The sequence below is a fragment of the Scyliorhinus torazame genome, chromosome 5 (genome assembly GCF_047496885.1).
Source record: "Scyliorhinus torazame isolate Kashiwa2021f chromosome 5, sScyTor2.1, whole genome shotgun sequence".
NCBI lineage: Eukaryota > Metazoa > Chordata > Chondrichthyes > Carcharhiniformes > Scyliorhinidae > Scyliorhinus > Scyliorhinus torazame.
In genome coordinates, this window is record NC_092711.1 from 76,633,702 (window position 1) to 76,654,802 (window position 21,101).

The 21,101-nt window shown below is 50.2% G+C and overlaps 1 protein-coding gene across 4 annotated transcripts in view; it reads left to right on the forward strand.

Annotated features, from left to right (window-relative positions):
• The window catches only part of LOC140418534 (uncharacterized), an 80,777-nt gene extending 70,833 nt beyond the window's left edge, over positions 1 to 9,944 (forward strand). For 3 of the 4 annotated variants that reach the window (XM_072502018.1, XM_072502015.1, XM_072502016.1), the window contains exons 2-3: positions 303 to 418; positions 3,051 to 9,944. In XM_072502018.1, the coding sequence (XP_072358119.1) occupies positions 3,159 to 4,613 (1,455 nt within the window). In that variant the 5' untranslated portion in view covers positions 303 to 418; positions 3,051 to 3,158 and the 3' untranslated portion in view covers positions 4,614 to 9,944. Of the gene's footprint in view, positions 1 to 302; positions 426 to 3,050 lie in introns of all 4 variants that reach the window. The other variant, XM_072502019.1, reaches the window with a different exon arrangement.
• Positions 9,945 to 21,101: the final 11,157 nt, after the last annotated feature.

Genomic DNA, 21,101 nt, shown 5'->3' on the forward strand with positions numbered 1-21,101 from the left:
TTTACTGTTCCGAAGCTCCTCTCCCCGAGTTCACACCAACTCCGCTCCCTGCGTTGGTGAGATTCACACCTGGGTGTCTGGAAAATCGTTAGGTCAGTAACTGTCCTGTGAGGTAATGAGTCATTTTGCTTCCCAATTGGCCGAGGAAGGCAGTGTGTCACAAGGATGGATGTGTTGACCGATTAATGGCTGGAGGATGGGGGCAGGTCATGTGATCAAACCTCCATTTAATCAAAGTTGGCGAGGAGAGAATGTTGTGAATTTCTGTCCTAACTGACTGTGAGGTTTCTGTAAATTTACAGGATACTGGAAGTGGAGGTTTAACAGACGGGAAACGCAAACCAAACGTCACATCGCGATCTGACAGAGTCACTAGGTTCATCAGACCCTGAATATCAGCAGCATCTGGGTGTGGAAGGTAAAAGGTTTGTCTGTTCTGTCTGTGAGGGAAGATTTCAAGTCTCAGTGTAACTGGAAAAGCCCCAAGATTCACAAACCCTGGTTAGACCAAACCTGGAGAACTGTGTTCAGTTCTGGGCAACAAACCTGAGGAAGGATAGAATGGCCTCGGAGGGAGTGTAGCACAGATTTAGCTGAGTGATATCTGAACCCCCCCGGGGTTAAATTACAAAATTAGATTACACAAAGGATTCAGAGACATGTTGGCACAGAGAATGGCATTCGGCCCATTGAGTCCATGCTAGCTCTCTGGAGCAATCCAGTCAGTGCCATTCTCCTGATCTCTCCCTGTGTCCTCGCAGGTAATTTCCCTCAGATGTCCATCAAATTTCCTTTTGAAATCAAATCATTCATTGTGTTTATTTTCAAACTCTCTCCAAGGCAGCAAGTTTCAGGCCATGCCGCTCGCTGTGTCAAAACATACATCTCATATCACCTCATATCTCCTGTACCTTTTACATACAAACTAGGAACAGGCCACTCGGCCCCTCGAGCCTGCTCAGTATTCAATAAGATTGCGGCTGATCTCATTCTAACCTCAACTCCACATTCCTGCCTACCCCTGATGACCTTTCACCCCCTTGCTCATCAAGAATCTATCCAGCTCTGCCTTAAAAATATTCAAGGACTCTGCTTCCACTGCCTTTTAAGGACGTGAGTTCCTAAGTTTTACAACCCTCAAGAGAATAAAAAATCCTCATCTCCATCTGAAATGGGTGACCCCTTATTTTGCAACAGTGATGTTCTCGATTCTCCCACAAGAGGAAACATCCTCTCCACATCCACCCTGTCAAGACCCCTCAGGATCTTATATTGTTCAATCCAGGTTTTACCCAAAACTTTAAATCTGTGTCCCGACTGCTTGTATGACCAGTGAATGGAAACAGAGTTTCTTTGTCCACCTGATGGAAATCTGGCATAATCCTGTGTCCCTGAATCAAATCTCCCCTCAACCTCCTTTGCTAGAACCATTCTGGTAAATCTCCTCTGCATCTTCTCCAAGAACCTTCACATTCAGATAGAGTTGCAGATAGCGAGGAGGACTGTCAGAAAATACAGCAAAATATAGATAGATTGGAGAGTTGGGAAGAGAAATGGCAGTTAGAGTTCAATCCAGGCAAATGCGAGGTGATGCATTTTGGAAGATCTAATTCAAGAGCGGACTATACGGTCAATGGAAGAGTCCTGGGGAAAATTGATGCACAGAGAGATCTGGGAGTTCAGGTCCATTGTACCCTGAAGGTGGCAATGCAGGTCGATAGAGTGGTCAAGAAGGCATACAACATGCTTGCCTTCATCGGACGCGGTATTGAGTACAAGAGTCAGCAGGTCATGTTACAGTTGTATAGGACTTTGGTTAGGCCACATTTGGAATACTGCGTGCAGTTCTGGTCGCCACATTACCAGAAGGATGTAGATGCTTTAGAGAGGGTGCAGAGGGGGTTCACCAGGATGTTGTCTGGTATGGAGGGTGCTAGCTATGAAGAAAGGTTGAGTAGATTAGGATTGTTTTCGTTGGAAAGATGGAGGTTGAGCGGGGATCTGATTGAGATCTACAAAATTATGAGAGGTATGGACAGGGTGGATAGCAACAAAATTTTTCAAGAGTGTGGGTGTCAATTACAAGGGGTCACGGTTTCAAGGTGAGAGGGGGAAAGTTTAAGGGAGATGTGCGTGGAAAGTTTTTTACGCAGAGGGTGGTGGGTGCCTGGAACGCTTTGCCAGCGGAGGTGGTAGAGGCGGTCACGATAGCATAATTTAAGATGCATCTAGACAGATATATGAACGGGCGGGGAACAGAGAAGTAGATCCTTGGAAAGAGACGACAGGTTTAGATAAAGGATCTGGATCGGCGCAGGCTGGGAGGGCCGAAGGGCCTGTTCCTGTGCTGTAATTTTTCTTTGTTCTTTGTTCTTCCTGAAGAGTGGTGACCAGAGCTTCAGAAAGATTCATAGAATAGAATTAGAGCCATAGAATTCCTACAGTGCAGAAGGGGGCCATTCGGCCCATCGAGGCTGCACTGATTCTCTGAAAGGGCACCCTGCCTAGGCCCACACCCCTACCCTGTCCCTGTAACGCCATAGCCCCACCTAACCTGCACATCGCTGGACACTAAGGGGCAATTTATCAAGGCCAATCCACCTAATGTTCCCTTCTTTGGACTGTGGGAGGAAACCTGAGCACCGGGTGGAAACCCACGCAGACACGGTGAGAAAGTGCAAACTCCACACACACAGTCACCAAGGTCGGAATTGAACCTGAGTCCCTGGCACTGTGAGGCAGCAGTGCTAACCACCATGCCACCAGAAGCATAGTTTCAGTATCAATATTATTGTTTATGAAGCTGAAGATTGAATTTGCTTTGCCAACTACTCCCTTGATATGTCTTGTAAATATACAAAATCCCTCTTCACCTCTTTCTCCCTCTTCCCGAAGAGGCCAGTTGGGTATTTACAGCAATCCAGCAGTTTTCATGGTCACTTTTTCCCAGTGCCGGCCCCACAAATGACCAGATTCATTCAGCTCAATTTCACAACCTGCCTTTGTGTTTTTGTGGGTTCTCTCTCACTCCCTATTTTCTGTTTTCACAGGGTGTTCGAAGGGGAGGCTTCAAAGTCCAGATATGCAAACCAAATATCACACCAGGATCTGACAGAGTTTGCAATTTATCATATTCTGAACATCATCGTACTTTGAACATGGAAAGAAAAAGCATCGTTCACAGTGAGGAGAAACCGTACACGTGTTGTGTGTGTGGACGAGGATTCACTCGATCATCAGGCCTCACGAGACACAAATGCAGTCACACCGAGGAGAAACCGTGGAAATGTGTGGACTGTGGGAAAGGATTCACTTCCCCATCCCATCTGGAAATTCATCGACGCAGTCACACTGGTGAGAGACCATTCACCTGCTCCAAGTGTGGGAAGGGATTCACTGAGTCATCTAATCTGTCCACACACCAGCGAGTTCACACTGGGGAGAGACCATTCACCTGCTCCAAGTGTGGGAAGGGATTCACTGAGTCATCTAATCTGTCCACACACCAGCGAGTTCACACTGGGGAGAGACCATTCACCTGCTCCAAGTGTGGGAAGGGATTCACTCTGTCATCCGCCCTGCGGAAACACCAGCGGGTTCACACAGGGGAGAGACCATTCACCTGCTCCAAGTGTGGGAAGGGATTCACTCAGTCATCCGTCCTGCTGAGTCACCAGCGAGTTCATACTGATGAGAGACCGTTTCAATGTCCAGACTGCGGGAAGTGCCACAAACGTTCTGGGGATCTGATGAGCCATCAACGTGTTCACACTGACGAGAAACCGTTTAGGTGCTCTCACTGCGGGACTGGGTTCAGACAATCATCTCACCTCACTGTACATAAGCGAATTCACACTGGGGAGAGGCCATTCGCCTGCTCCCAGTGTGGGAAGGAATTCACTCAGTTATCCACCCTGCAGAAACACCAGCGAGTTCACACTGATGAGAGACCGTTTCAATGTCCAGACTGCGGGAAGTGCTATAAAAGTTCTGGGGAACTGATGTGCCATCAACGTGTTCACACTGACGAGAGACCGTTTAGGTGCTCTCACTGCGGGACTGGGTTCAGACACTCATCTCAGCTCACTGTACATCAGCGAATTCACACTGGAGAGAGGCCATTCACCTGCACCAAGTGTGGGAAGGGATTCACTCAGTCATCTGACTTGCAGAAGCACCAGCGAATTCACACTGGGGAGAGGCCATTCGCCTGCTCCATGTGTGGGAAGGGATTCACTCAGTCATCTGACTTGCAGAAGCACCAGCGAGTTCACACTGGAGAGAGACCGTTCACCTGTTCAGAGTGTGGGAAGGGATTCAAAATGTCTTACAACCTACAGAAGCACCAGCGAGTTCACAGCGAGAGACCGTTCCAATGTCCAGACTGCGGGAGGTGCTATAAAAGTCCTGTGGAACTGATGCGCCATCAACGTGTTCACACTGACGAGAGACCGTTTAGATGCTCTCACTGCGGGACTGGGTTCAGACGATCATCTAACCTCACTGTACATCAGCGAATTCACACTGGGGAGAGACCGTTCACCTGCTCTGAGTGTGGGAAGGGATTCACCATTTCATACCACCTGCAGCAGCACCAACGAGGCCACAAATAACCACAGTGAATGGGTTTTGCTGTTACTCACATTCAGGACTGAACCATGTTCATTTGGATCTCTTTCTGCTGATAACAAACTTCAGCCCATTTACAGGGGCTAATATTCTGGCTAAAAGTCAAATACATTAGATTTGAGTTAAATCCGCAGTGTGTTGAAACGTTTTAATATCTCTGACACAGGTTAGTTCCTTTTGAAGTACTCTCACTCTCCCCTGTCTCTTCCATCCTCACCTCCATAAAGAAGTGTGAGGAGCTTGTGGAACTTCTTTGTGACTGAGATTGAGTAAATCCGATCAGCTGTCTCTGCTGCTTCCCTCCCTTCCACGAGCCCACCGGACCCAACTGTCTCTAAATGTCATCCTTTCCTGAGCCCTGAACCCACATCTTTCTCTAGTTTCTCTCCCCTCATGCCCTCTCAGAGCCCATCTTGTCCATGAGACCCAGCTCCTGCTCCATCGACCCTATTCCCACTCAGCTACTGATCAGCCAACTCCCCTGTATCCACGGATATTGTCAACATTTCTCTCTCTTCAGTCACTGTCCCTCTGTCCTTCAAATCTGCCATCATCACCCCCTCCTCAATAAAACAAACCCTTGACCCTGCCATCCTTACAAATTACTGCCCCATCTTAAACCTCCGTCTCCTCTCCAAACTGTTTGAACATGTTGCCACCTCCCAAATCTTTGACCATCTTTCCCAGAACTCCAATGTTTGAACCCTTCAATCAGGTCTCTGCCCTGCCACAGTGAAATACAAGCGACAAACAGAATCTTACCCGGAGAGAAGACAGACAATCCGGGAGCTTGGATGCAAGGGCGGCACGGTAGCACAGTGGGTAGCACTGTTGTTTCACAGCGCCAGGAACCCGGGTTCGATTCCTGCTTGGGTCACTGTCTGTGCGGAGCCTGCACGTTCTCCCCGTGTCTGTGTGGCTTTCCTCCGGGTGCTCCGGTTTCCTCCCATACTCCAAAGATGTGCAGGTTAGGTGGATTGACTATGCTAAATTGCCCTTCGCGTCCAAAAGGTTAGGTGGGGTTACGGGGATAGGGTGGAGGTGTGGGCTTAAGTAGGATGCTCTTTCCAAGGGCTGGTACAGACTCAATGGGCCGAATGGCCTCCTTCTGCACTGTAAATTCTCTGATTCTATGAGGTGAGATTGTCCTTTCTGAGCTCCAGCCAGGTGATGTTAAACACTCAGGCGGGAAAGACAAAAATCTACAACGTGTTTAAAACAGCTGATTTATTTCACCAATATCTAGAATGTTAAACTCCAGTCCCTTAGAGGTTATTATCATCAGAAACAAACTCCAACTATCAGAGTAAAAACCTCAAAGTTCTGGTACAGATAGAGGCCATTTGGCCCATTGTGTGAGTGCTGGCTGAAGTGGAACTATTCGGCTAAATCCTATTTTGCAGATCTCAGTCGATTGCCCTGTATGTCCCAGTCCTTCAATTGGATATCCAAGACATTTATTTTAAAGTGATCCGGATTTCTGCTTCTAGGACCCTATGAGACAGCGAGTTCTAGACTCCCACCACTGAAATGATGACCTCCGAGAAGCCATAGCTTTGCCAAAAGAAGTATCCATTCTAAATGGTATTGCCATTACTCAAGACAACACTATAGAAGCACAAGGAAACACCCTTGCAGACAGAGTAGCGAAGGAAGCTGCCTCCCAGTGGGATTCTTCAGCAGAACCAAGACACATCTACAAATTGGGAGTGACCGATTTATTGCAAGATCTACTTGAAATGCAACATGACTCGGCACAAGAAGAGAAATGGTCATGGTTAGACTCAGGTATCCAGTTGTATGGTGATGATATTTGGAGACAAGTTCAGACTGATAAACCAGTTGCACCACAGGCACTGATGCCATTTTGCCATTTCTGGCCCAGGACAGATGATGGCTTGATTCCAGAAAAGTTGGTGTGGCAAAGGATTCAAAAAATATGCACAATTGGTATCAAACTGCTGTGTAACCTGTGAAAAGAACAACTTACGACCTATAACATCAATGCCTCAGCTAAAAGCTCCTGCCCCTGCAGGACCATTCCAGAATATACAGGTCGATTACATCACCCTTCCTACATGTCAAAGATACACTGACTTCCTTGTAATAGTGGATAAGTTCTCTAGATGGGTAGAGGCTGCTCCAGCCAGGAGGGCTACAGCCACCCATACATCCAAAGTCCTATGCAAAGGCTATATTCCCAGATGGGGAGTACCAGCTAGATTGACTCAGACAGTGGAACCCACTTTACAGTTGCTGTTTGCCAGGAGGTGTGCAGATTACTGAACATCGATTGGAATCTACACTGCCCTGATCATCCAGAATCATCAGGACAAGTGGAACGCATGAACCGGACTTTAAAAGAACGATTGTCCAGATACAACCAAGAAGGCATGAATTGGATTCAAGCCCTGCCACTAGGTTTGTGCAGTATCAGAGCAACCCCAAACTAAGCCCATTTAAGGTCATCACTGGTAGACCCATGTCCCTGGCAGGAACTATTGACTTAAGAAAGACAGACTGTCATGTGATGAGTGATGCTTTACTTAGTTATTGTCAAAACTTAACAAATGCTTTCAGGCCTCGATGGAGTGGGGCGATCCTCCTGATGGGGCCACGACTTGGTGCCCGTCGAATCCGCTTACATAAAACAAATTCAGCACAAACCATTAGGAGCCAAGTGGGAAGGCCCCTACCAGATATTACTCTCAACCCAGTCAGCCGTGAAACTCCAAAGAAAGAAATCAAGGATTCACGCGTCATATGTGAAGCGCGCTTACCAAAATCAGAATCTGTAAAAATGTTTGCCATAATATTGATTTTCAGTTATGTGTTTGGCCCAGCAGGCCTTACCCAGGAGTTCAATGTTAACACGTTCCTTTACATGTCCTATACCTATGCCAGAGACTTTAACGTCTCTAATTGCTGGGTGTGTTCTTCTATCCCTACCAATTCCCAAACAGCTATCCCACTGCAGCCTGTTCCTTTTACTTTATCCCAAATGGAACAATGGTACATTTTCCAAAATCCCGACTCTTCCCTTCCCCAATGTGGAGACACCAGAACCAAAGAAATGATAAACGATGAGGTTAAGAGATGGCGATCTGCAGGCCGCCCAGTAAATACTTTCAAGGGATGGTATCAACATGTCTCTGATCGGAAACAGAAACCAGCCCAAGTAACCTTCCCAACTGGTCATAATCATACTGGGACCATTTGTTTAATCGGCTATAATCATAGAGCATGGAATGTGGGATACAGTAAATGTGAATATTATTGGATGTGAGTGCCAGTACAGAGTGCACTCATGACACAAGGTAGTGGTCTCTGGACATGAAGGGAATCCCATCGACTTTAAAAGGATATCTAATAATCACACCGATGGGACAAATTGTACAGAATATTGATACCCACAAGTGGTTGCCCAATATTCTACCTATAATGGCACCTATTACAGTAATACTGCAGACCCTTGGCTCCCAGTGAGCTGCAGAGGAGCGTGCTATTTATGATTCATTGTCCCCTTCATCCGCCATTCGTTTCCCTTTCCCTAGCCGATGCTATAAACGCAGACTCAAAACATGGACCTTTCATCCCACAGTTTGAGAAATATCAACTGACCACTATCATCACGAGGTCTAAATGCGAGATCACAGGGGCTGAGAAATTCTTTTCTGCTCTCATCCCTGCCTATGGCATCATCGTATTGAGCAGAGAATACATTAAATTGGCCACAGCCTTCGAGGAAATAGCCAATGACACTGCCCGAGCTCTCAGTAGCATTTCAGCCGAGATGCTAGCCAATCGAACTGTGGCTTTACAGAATCGGATGGCACTTGACTATGTGCTAGCCGAGAAAGGTGGCACCTGTGCCCTGATTGGTGCAGAGTGTTGCACCTACATCCCAGATAATTCGGAAGAAATCAACAGCTTGTCAGCACATATTCCAGAAGAAGTTGGGAAACTTTAACAACTCTCTGACACCCCTCTTAGGGGATGGCTCTCTGGATGGGTGGGTAGCACAGGAATTTCCATCATTCAGGGACTTCTCTCATTTTTCATTTTTGGGTTTGTCATTTAGGTAGTGATCTTGCCGATCAGATGCATTGCCCAATGTATGGCTACCCATAATGCCCCAACAATCAAAGTGGTTCATAGTTGTCCAACTGCACCACCAGCCCATGACATTGAACCAGGCTCCTACTATTGAACTGTCATTACTGCATTATTACCCAATTATTACTGCAATCATATAATTAACTTCCATTATTACTGAATTGTTATTGTACTATATAATCACTTTTTTGCATAAAATACGTCCAGAATGCTTGTAACGCTTGCAAAGCTTTGCCCGTTCCAGTGTTGATGGCTGTTCTCAAACAAGTGAACCATTAAAGAAAACGCAAATGAGTTCCTCCCTGCGCTTAATTCTATCCTATCACATTTCTTCCCTAACTTCTATTCGTTATTTTGATTCATCTTATTAATCTTTAGAAGAATCAAAAGGGGGGACTGATAGAAATGGGCTTTCTAGTTACCTATAGATGATAACGGTAAAATAGTTAAATGAGAACTCAGGAAGCATATGAAGCATTATTTGAGTGCAACAATAGCTGGATACCCATTAAGGGTTAATCCAGATCATACACTTTAGTTTTCGTTCATTAAACCTAGATTTTAACATTTGCAAATTGCTTGAGACAAGCAAGGTCAGTGACGCCAACTAGCTAAAAGACCCCATTGTATGCTGCTGCTTTTCCAGCACGGACAGTCTCGTTTCCATGGTAATAGACAGTCTAAGGTCATAATGCCCTGAAGGCTGTTTTTTTTCTAATTAATGTTGAGATGCAGGTGTCAATAATTTGGAAAATTGGCAAGCGATGGAATGGGAGAATTCCGCCAACATACTCAAATACATATATCTCTTAAATTGATGGATAGACACTTTGGTCAAATTGATGAATTATAAATTAGTTAAAGCCAATCAGCAATAAAAAGAAGGCCAGACATTGAGATAACAATTCTCTTAAGAATCACTTACCGGAATGGAAAAGTGCTTCTGTTGCTTTGTTCGGTTTCTCTTCTTGCTCACTCCATCTATTTATGAAACCTTTGCTGCTCGCTTTGCTAATCAAAATTACCCAGTTATTTTATCTGGTGTATTATGATTTAAATGAAAACTCAACTTCTGTATTCGCTAAAGACAATTAATCTGACTAGCTTACTGCAGGGCTAGTTGTTGATTTTTTCTAAATTTTGTATTAAAAACAAGTGGCACAGCTGACAAATAAAGTTCAACTGGACTTTGCCAAAAAGCACAGACTTGACCTCTGTTATTTGGGAACTGAGAAGGGATAACACATATCCAGGGTTCCGAATAGACACAGAGATCCATTATGCCCCTTCCACTCCCAATCCGTTGCTAATTACTTTAAATCTAAACCCTTTGGTTATTGACCTATTAATGAAATAAATCCTTCTTGTCCATTCTATCCAGGGCCCCTCAGAATGTTAAACACCTCAGTTAATCTCTCCTCAGTGTTCTCTGTTCCACAGAAAACAACCTCGGCCTCTCCAATCTTTCCTCATTGTTAAAATTCTCCATTTGTGTCAACATCCTGGTCAATCTCCTCTGCATCCTCTCTGGTATGAACACATCCTTCCTGTAATGTGGTGACCAGAACTGTACTCAGTAATGCAGCTGTGGTTTAACTAGTGTTTTGGACAGTTCCAGTATAACCTCCCTGATCTTATAATAAAAACAGAAAATGCTGGAAATACTCAGCAGCTCTGGCAGCATCTGTGGAGAGAGGGGTTTCAGGTCTTTCCTCCAATAGAAATTGCTGGGAATATTCCCTGCTGTAGTACTCTATGTCCCCGTGAATAACAAAGTATCTCTCTGCCTTTACAATCATCGTATCTACCTCTCCTGTCACCTTCAGGGATCTGTGGACTTGCACTCTCATGCCCCTCTGTCCCTCAACACCTCACTATCATACCATTCATATTCCTTCCCTCGTGTTTGTCCTCCCCAAATGTATTTATTACCCCGCGCTTCTCTGGATTGACCTCAGTTTGCTACTTTTCTGGCCGGCTGATCAGTCTATTGATGTCTTCCTGCAGTCATTACAGCCTTGGTTCAAACATGCACAAAAGCGTTGAATGCCAGAGGTGAGGTGAGAGTGGCAGTCCTTGACATCAAGGCAGCATTTGACCGAGTATGGCATCAAGGACTCCCAGCTAATCTGGAGTCAATGGGAATCAGGGGAACACTCTCTGCTGGTTGGAGTCGTACCTGGCACAAAGGAAGATGGTTGTGATGGTTGGAGGCCAACCACGAGCTCCAGGACATCACTGTAGGTGTTCCTCAGGGTAGTGTCCTCGGCCCAACCATCATCAGCTGCTTCATCAATGACCTGCCTTCATCATAAGATCAGAAGTGGGTATGTTTGCGGATGACTGCACAATATTCAGCACCATTTGCGACTCCTTCGATAATGAAGCAGCCCTTGCCCAAATGCAGAAAGACCTGGACAATATCCAGGCTCGGGCTGACAAGTGGCAAGTTACATTTGTGCCACACAGGTGTCAGGCACTGATGATCTCCTACAAGAGAGGATCTAACCATCGCCCCTTCAATTGTAATGACATTCAATGGCATTACAATTGCTGAATCCCCCACAATCAACATCCTGGGGGGTACCATTGATCAGAAACTGAACTGGACTAATCACATTAATACTGCAGCTACCAGTACAGGTCAACGGCTAGGAATCCTACGGTGAGTAACTCACCTCCTGACCCCCCCAAAGCTTATCATCCACAAGGCACAAGTCAAGTGTGTAATAGTATTCTCCCCACTTGCCTGGATGAGTGAAACTCCAATAAATACTCCAGAAGCTCAACTCAATCCAGGACAAAGCAGCCCGCTTGATTCCTCCTCCTACCTAATGTCAAGTACTGCAGCTGTTCAAGAAGACAACTCATCAGCACCTTCTGAAGGGCAACTAGGGTCAGGCAATAAATGCTGGCCTAACCAGCAATGCCCACATCCCGTAAATGAACTTTTAAAAAACTGCCTTTGAGTAGCAGAGGAAACAAGAGGGTAGGAGCAGACCTTTTGCCCGCTCGAGTCCAAAGGTGTGCAGGTAAGGTGGATTGGCTGTGTTACATTGCCTCTGGAAGAGTCCAAATATTTTGGTAGGGTTGCGGGTATTGGGCTGGAGCTTGGGCCTCGATAGGGTGTTGTTTTGGAGTGTTGGTGCAGACTCAATGGGCTGAATGGCCTCCTTCTGCAATGTAGGGACTGTATGATTCTATGAGCCTACTCTGCCATTCAACTAGATCATGGCTGATCTACCTCCAGGTTATTTTCCTGCACTGTCTCCACGTCACCTCGATGCTTTTAGTATCTAAAAATCTGACCCTCCTCGCATCACACAATTCCAGAGTTTTAGGTCAGCAGCAAACTTGGAAACATTACAACTGATCCTCAATAATAATCTTTATTATTGTCACAAGTATGCTCACATTAACACTGCAATGAAGTTACTGTGAAAATCCCCTCATTGCCACATTCCGACTCCTGTTCGGGTACACAGCGGGAGAATTTAGAATATCCAAATTACCTAACAGCATGCCTTTCGGGACTTATGGGAGGAAACCTGAGCACCCGGAGAAATCCCACGCAGACACGGAGAGAACGTGCAGACTTCACACAGGCAGTGACCCAAGGAGGGAATCAAACCTGGGGCTCTGTCGCTGTGAAGCAACAGTGCTAACCACTGTGGTACCATGTCACAACATCCAAATCACTGATATAGACAGCTTCCCTTTGATAAATCCACACTGACTCTGCTATTTTCCAAGTGTGCCGTTTTCACATCCTTTCGAATAGACTGACATCAGGCTAACAGGTCTGCAGTTCCCCATTTTCTCTCTCCTTCCTTCCTTCAATAGTGAGTGAACATTTTCCACCTTCCAACTGGAGGAACTATTCCAGAATCCATAGAATTTTGGAAGTTGATTACCAATGGATGCACCATCTCTACAGCCGCCTCTTTCAACACTCTGGGATGTAGATCCTCAGGGCCAGGGCATTTATCAATGTTCAATCCCATTAATGTTTCTAGTACTACTGTTTCCTAATACTAATCTCTTTATGTTCCTCATGCACTTGGTTCTCGAGTATCATTGGGATGATTCTGTAAATTCCTGGGTTAAGACAGACACACATTTGTTTAACACTAAATAAAAACAGGAAATGTTAGATAAATTCAGCAGGTCAGACAGTATATGTGGAAAGAGGAACACAGTAAACATTTTGAGTCACATATGGCTTTTCTACAGAAATTATTGTTTATTTTTGCTGCCTCATTCACCATTATTAATTCTGTCTGTAATGAACACACATGTTTTTCTTTTTTACATATCTATCAAACCTTTTACAGTCAGATTTTATGTCTCTCACTAGTTTTTTCTCATTTCGGTTTCCTCTTTCTTCATCAGTACCTTGGTTCTCTTTTGCTAAATACTAAAAAGCTCTCAATCCTCGGTCTTGTTGCTTTTTTGGTTGCTTTATGAAAATTAAATGAAATGAAAATCGCTTATTGTCACAAGTAGGCTTCAAATGAAGTTACTGTGAAAAGCCCCTAGTCGCCACATTCCAGCGCCTGTTCGGAAGGCTGTTATGGGAATTGAACCGTGCTGCTTGCCTGCCTTGGTCTGCTTTCAAAGCCAGTGATTTAGCCCTGTGCTAAACAGCCCCTCCTGAGCCTCTTCCTTTAATTAATGCAAACTTTCACTTCTCTGGTTAGTCACGGTTACATCTCTATTCCTGTTGGATTTTTGTTCTTTAAAGGAATGTACACTTGTTGTAAATTATGTATTAATCCCTTAAATGCTAGGTATTGCTCGTCTTCTGTCATAGCTTTTAATGTAGCTTCCCAATCTACCTCAACCAACTTTCCCCACAAAACTTTGTAGAAACACCCAGCTAAATTAAACAATCTTTCTAACCACCACAGTCCATCTCTAAGGCAACTTGGTGTTCCAAACAGAAATGCAAGCCAAATACCTTTTCCCTCCCAAATATCCTTTTGTGATTGAGTAATTTATGTGATTGACAGCAGCAATAATTGCCCAATCCATTCTCTGTAATCACTTGTGAACTCGCTGGTGTGTCTGCAGATGGGATAACTGAGTGAATCCTTTCCCACACAAGGAGCAGATGAATGGCCTCTCCCCGGTGTGAACCCGTTGATGTGTCAGCAGGTTAGATGACTGAGTGAATCCTTTCCCACACTCAGTGCAGATGAATGGCCTCTCCCCGGTGTGAACTCGCTGGTGCATCTGCAGGGTGAATGATTCAATGAATCCCTTCCCACACACTGAGCAGGTGAATGGCCTCTCCCCAGTGTGAACTCGCTGGTGTGTCAGCAGGTGAGGTAACTGAGTGAATCTCTTGTCACACTCAGAGCAAATGAATGGTCTCTCCCCAGTGTGAACTCGCTGGTGTGTCTGCAGACTGCATGTCCGACTGAATCCCTTCCCACACTCAGAGCAGGTGAATGGCCTCTCTCCAGTGTGAAGTCGCTGATGTGTCAACAGATTCCATGAGTGAGTGAACCCCTTCTGACAGACAAAGCAGGTGAATGCCTTCTCTCCACTGTGAACTCGCTGGTGTGTCCGCAAGTTGTTTAAATGAGTGAATCCCTTCCCACACTCACAGGTGAATGGCCTCTCCCCAGTGTGAATACGCCGATGAATCTCCAGCTCAGATGGGGAACGGGATTCCTTCCCACAGTCCCCACATTTCCACGGTTTCTCCATGGTGCCGGTGTCCTCGTGTCTCTCCAGGTTGAATGATCAGTTGAAGCCTCATCCACACACAGAACCAGTGTATAGTCTTTCCTTACTGCGAATGGTGTGACATTTCTCAGGCTGTATTCCTGGTTAAAGCTCTTTCCACAGACAGTTTACTGAAACACTCTCTCGGTGTGTCGCAGGGCTTTTTCAGTCACAAAATATTTCAAAAAAGACAGAACAAAAAAACGTTACCACTTCTAGAGCCTTAGGCCAATGAGATTCAGGTCCTGATGAATTGAGCGACTCTACCAGATCTTGACGTGATGTTTGGTTTGAGAGTTCTGTCTGATTATTCTCACTTTCAGATATTCTGAAAAAGGAATTCACAAAAGTCAGCAATGTCAGTGCAAGACAGAAATTCAAAACAGACAATTCAGGATTCTACGGAACATTCTTTAATCACTTTTTCCTCAAAGCTGTAAATCTCCATCTCACTCACTCTGCTGTTTAGCACACTGGGCTAAATCGTTGGCTTTGAAGGCAGGCTAGCAGCACGGTCCAATTCCCATACCAGCCTCCCCAAACAGGCGCCGGAATCCGGCGACTAGGGGCTTTTCACAGTAACTTCATTTGAAGCCTACTTGTGACAATAAGCGATTTTCATTTCATTTCATTTCCCTCTCGCTCTGTGGAAAATACACCCTCCAAATTCTCCAAAGATGCCAATTCATGCTGATCAACAGGTCCATACTCACCGCTTCCTATCCAGGATATAGAGACCTGACAAGCTTCATGCAAAGCTGCTAGACTATAGATGTGTATATTGTAGATTAAAAATGTGTATAGCACAGGATTGTATTGTCTGATTTGAGACACGGGGAGGGGGACATGAAGAAGGATGAGGTGCCGAAGAAATTTACCAGAATAGTTGCAGGGATGAGGGAATTTAGCGACAACTTGTAGAAGTTGGGGTTGTTCTCCTTGGTGTAAAGGAGGTTGAGGAGTGGGTCATGGAGCTGTACAAATTGATGACAGGTTTAGGTGACAAAAGAAAAGCAGTTTACATTAGCTGATGGGTCGAGGGCTTGGAGAACAGATTTAGGGTTTGATAAGAAATGGGGGAGATTTGAGGAAGAAATTGTTTTACCCAGAGCCTGAACAAGATCCTAGAGGGTGGGTTGGCTGGGGGAAACCTGAGGTTTCCCTTGGCCCCCACTTAATTTGACAGCAGTTTCCAGACTTCCCACTCTCCATGCCTGGTTTCAGCAACCGCCTCTCATGTTCACCCAGTTTTCTGAACCCTCTGTATTTCATCTTGTTTTTAAATGTCTTCCCACCTCTCCACTTCCCCCCCCAACCCCCCCCTCTCCACTTCCCCCCCAACCCCCCCTCTCCACTTCCCCCCCCCAACCCCCCCCCTCTCCACTTCCCCCCCAACCCCCCCCTCCACTTCCCCCCCCAACCCCCCTCCATTTCCCCCCCAACCCCCCCCTCCACTTTCCCCCCCAACCCCCCCCTCCACTTCCCCCCCCCCCAACCCCCACCCCCTCCACTTCCCCCCCAACCCCCCCTCCATTTCCCCGCCCAACCCCCCCCCTCCACTTCCCCCCCCCAACCCCCCCCCTCCACTTCCCCCCCCAACCCCCCCTCTCCACTTCCCCCCCCAACCCCCCCTCTCCACTTCCCCCCCCAACCCCCCCTCCACTTCCCCCCCCAACCCCCCCCCACATCCCCCCCCAACCCCCCCCTCCACTTCACCCCCAACCCCCCCCTCCACTTCCCCAACCCCCCCACCAACCCCCCCCTCCAACCCCCCCCTCCACTTCCCCCCCCCCCAACCCCCCCCTCCACTTCCCCCCCCCAACCCCCCCCCTCCACTTCCCCCCCCCCAACCCCCCCCTCCACTTCCCCCCCCCAACCCCCCCCCAACCCCCCCCTCCACTCCTCCCCCCAACCCCCCCTCCACTTCCCCCCCAACCCCCCCCCTCCACTTCCCCCCCTCCACTTCCCCCCCCCCAACCCCCCCCCAACCCCCCCCTCCACTTCCCCCCCCAACCCCCCCCTCCACTTCCCCCCCCCAACCCCCCCCTCCACTTCCCCCCAACCCCCCCCAACCCCCCCCTCCACTTCCCCCCCCAACCCCCCCCTCCACTTCCCCCCCCAACCCCCCCCCTCCACTTCCCCCCCCAACCCCCCCCCTCCACTTCCCCCCCCAACCCCCCCCTCCACTTCCCCCCCCCAACCCCCCCCTCCACTTCCCCCCCCAACCCCCCCCTCCACTTCCCCCCCCCAACCCCCCCCCTCCACTTCCCCCCCCAACCCCCCCCTCCACTTCCCCCCCCAACCCCCCCCTCCACTTCCCCCCCAACCCCCCCCCCTCCACTTCCCCCCCCCCCCAACCCCCCCCCTCCACTTCCCCCCCCCAACCCCCCCCTCCACTTCCCCCCCCAACCCCCCCCCCTCCACTTCCCCCCAACCCCCCCCCTCCACTTCCCCCCCCCAACCCCCCCCTCCACTTCCCCCCCCAACCCCCCCCCCTCCACTCCCCCCCCCAACCCCCCCCTCCACTTCCCCCCCCAACCCCCCCCCCCTCCACTTCCCCCCCCCAACCCCCCCCCTCCACTTCCCCCCCCAACCCCCCCCCCTCCACTTCCCCCCCAACCCCCCCCCTCCACTTCCCCCCCCCAACCCCCCCCTCCACTCCCCCCCCACTCCCCCCCCACTCCCCCCCCAACCCCCCCCCCCTCCACTCCCCCCCCCTCCACTCCCCCCCTCCACTCCCCCCCCCCACTTCCCCCCCCCAACCCCCCCCCTCCACTCCCCCCCCCAACCCCCCCCCTCCACTCCCCCCCCCAACCCCCCCCCTCCACTCCCCCCCTCCACTCCCCCCCCAACCCCCCCCTCCACCCCCCCCCAACCCCCCCGCTCCACTCCCCCCAACCCCCCCGCTCCACTCCCCCCCAACCCCCCCCCCTCCACTCCCCCCCAACCCCCCCCCAAACCCCCCCTCCACTTCCCCCCCCAACCCCCCCCTCCACTTCTCCCCCCAACCCCCCCCCTCCACTTCTCCCCCCACCCCCCCTCCACTTCCCCCCCCAACCCCCCCTCCACTTCCCCCCCCAACCCCACCCTCCACTTCCCCCCCCAACCCCCCCCTCACTTCCCCCCCCCCAACCCCCCTCCACTTCCCCCCCCAACCCCACCCTCCACTTCCCCCCCCCCAACCCCCCCTCCCACTTCCCCCCCCCAACCCCCCTCCACTTCCCCCCAACCCCCCCCTCCACTTCCCCCCCAACCCCCCCTCCACTCCCCCCCCACTTCCCCCCCCCCTCCACTTCCCCCCCCCCTCCACTTCCCCCCCCCTCCACTTCCCCCCCCCCACTTCCCCCCCCACTTCCCCCCCCTCCACTTTCCCCCCCAACCCCCCCTCCACTTCCCCCCCCTCCACTTCCCCCCAACCCCCCTCCACTTCCCCCCCAACCCCCCCCTCCACTTCCCCCCAACCCCCCCTCCACTCCCCCCCCCACTTCCCCCCCCCTCCACTTCCCCCCCCCACTTCCCCCCCCCACTTCCCCCCCCACTTCCCCCCCCTCCACTTCCCCCCCCTCCACTTCCCCCCCCAACCCCCCCCTCCGCTTCCCCCCCAACCCCCCCTCCACTTCCCCCCCCTCCACTTCCCCCCCAACCCCCCCTCCACTTCCCCCCCCAACCCCCCCTCCACTTCCCCCCCAACCCCCCCTCCACTTCCCCCCCCTCCACTTCCCCCCCCCAAACCCCCCCTCCACTTCCCCCCCCAACCCCCCCCACTTCCCCCCCCAACCCCCCCCAACCCCCCCCACTTCCCCCCCCAACCCCCCCCCCTCCACTTCCCCCCCCAACCCCCCCTCCACTTCCCCCCCCAACACCCCCCCCTCCACTTCCCCCCCCAACACCCCCCCCCTCCACTTCCCCCCCAACCCCCCCCTCCACTTCCCCCCCCTCCACTTCCCCCCCAACCCCCCCTCCACTTCCCCCCCCAACCCCCCCCCACTTCCCCCCCCCAACCCCCCCCACCCCCCCCTCCACTTCCCCCCCAACCCCCCCCACTTCCCCCCCCCCAACCCCCCCCCACTTCCCCCCCCAACCCCCCCCCACCACTTCCCCCCGCCAACCCCCCCTCTCCACTTCCCCCCCAACCCCCCCTCTCCACTTCCCCCCCCAACCCCCCCCTCTCCACTTCCCCCCACAACCCCCCCTCTCCACTTCCCCCCCCAACCCCCCTCTCCACTTCCCCCCCCCCAACCCCCCTCTCCACTTCCCCCCAACCCCCCCTCTCCACTTCCCCCACAACCCCCCCCTCTCCACTTCCCCCCACAATCCCCCCCTCTCCACTTCCCCCCACAACCCCCCCTCTCCACTTCCCCCCCCAACCCCCCCCTCTCCACTTCCCCCCCCCAACCCCCCCTCTCCAACCCCCCCTCTCCAACCCCCCCTCTCCACTCCCCCCCCCAACCCCCCCCTCTCCACTCCCCCCCCCACACCACCACATACACACACACACACACACACACACACAATGGTAACCTGCAGTTTCAGGCTCCCCAGGCTTGCGTTCACCTGCAGTTACCAGGCTCCTAAACGACCCTCTTATGGACTGACCTGATTAACACTACACCCCTGTATGCTTCACCCGATGCCAGTGTTTATGTAGTTACATTGTGTACCCTGTGTTGCCCTATTATGTAGTTTCTTTTTTTTCCCATGTACTTAATGATCTGTTGAGCTGCTCGCAGAAAAATACTCGGTACACGTGACAATAGACAAAATCCAATCCATCCAGTTACCAGCTCCTTCCCCCACCTATGTTCACCCCGTTTCCAGGCCGCCTTCCAACCTTGTGTTCACCCATGGTTTCCAGCCCACCCCACATGTTTTCCAACAGTTTCCAGGCCCCCCCTTCTGTTCACCAGCACTTTCCAACCTCCCTTCCCCCGTGTTCACTTTGTCAGCAGCACCAGATCACACATGCTCGCAGCAGAGGCTGATTCTGCACCGACACACTGGCCGCCTAGAATCGTGGATAGGGAGCTTTATGGAATGTTCTAGGTAAGTAATGTACCATTTACAGAATGAATTTCAGACAGGTCATTAATGTCTTGACATTCCATTCGAGATTGGTGTGTGGCGGGGGGGGGGGGGGGGGGGGGGGGGGGGGGTGGGTGCAGACATTCAATATGCAAAATCATCACTGTCGGTCCAGAATAGAATTTAGAAGAAAAAACGTTTTCTCTTGGTTTGAGTTTGTTGTGAGAAAATCCTCCCCTTCTAAACCCTGTAAACCCCCGCACCAGCCTCCCCGAACAGGCGCCGGAATGTGGCGACTAGGGGCTTTGCACAGTAACTTCATTTGAAGCCTACTTGTGACAATAAGCGATTTTCATTTTAAAAGCAGTTTCCAGAATCCATCCGTCAGTCCAGGAGAGAAATTCACAACATTCCCTCCTCCTGCTGACAGGACAGGGAGCACCGCGCATGCGCATTGCTACCCGCTACCCGCTGCCTCCCCTCAAGATGGCTGCCGTTACCTCCGGCCTTTCATCAGCCTCAGCTTTGCATCTGTTGCCCGTTCTGTGTAAATGTGCAGTCACTGGGTTATTATGCGGCCTGTACAGGATTCTTCACCAGTTTGGAGATACGACTCTTCCCGCCCACAACAGACTCTATTCTTCCACGTCCACCTTCCGGCTTCATTCCTATCCACTCCTTTCTTACCTGATGTTGCTCCGACATCATCGCGGGCGACCATATTTAACTACACTGCGCATGCTCCAATAACGCGGCTGCGCAGTGTTTCCAGTAGTGAAAATCGGGAGCAGTCTGGGCCGCGGCGAATGATGGGTGATAGCACCGCCATTAAATGTCAATATTACTGAATGGTAAATGATGTTTTGAGATCCGTGTGGAATTGCAGCCTAAGGCCCCAGATATAAAATCAGCAATCAGTTGTCGAACCCCAGTCTATTGGATTTCTGCCAGAGTGCTGTTCTGGGATTAGTTGAAATAACACAAAAACTACCCAGAATCACAAAATTATCAGAGCATAGAAGGAGGGCATTCAGCCAGTCATGTCTGACTCTTGGAAATAGCATTTCAATTAGTGCCATTTCTCCTGCCTTCTCCACATGACTGCACAATGTTTATTTTCAAATGATCATCGAATTCCTTCTTGAATGCCTGAATTGAACCTGCCCTGGTGGGAAGTGTCCCCTATCCATACCATAGCAGAGCAGTGTGCAGACGTGGTTCCACCCAGTGGATTGGACTGGATTGGATTTGTTTATTGTCACGTGTACCGAGGTACAGTGAAAAGTAGTTTTCTGCGAGCAGCTCAACAGATCATTAAGTACATGAGAAGAAAAGGGAATAAAAGAAAATACATAATAGGGCAACACAACATATACAATGTAACTGCATAAGCACTGGCATCGGATGTAGCATACAGGGTGTAGTGTAAATGAGGTCAGTCCATAAGAGGGTCATTTAGGAGTCTGGTGACAGTGGGGAAGAAGCTGTTTTTGAGTCTGTTCGTGCATGTTCTCAGACTTCTGTATCTCCTGCCCGATGGAAGAAGTTGGAAGAGTGAGTAAGCTGGGTGGGACGGATCTTTGATTATGCTGCCCGCTTTC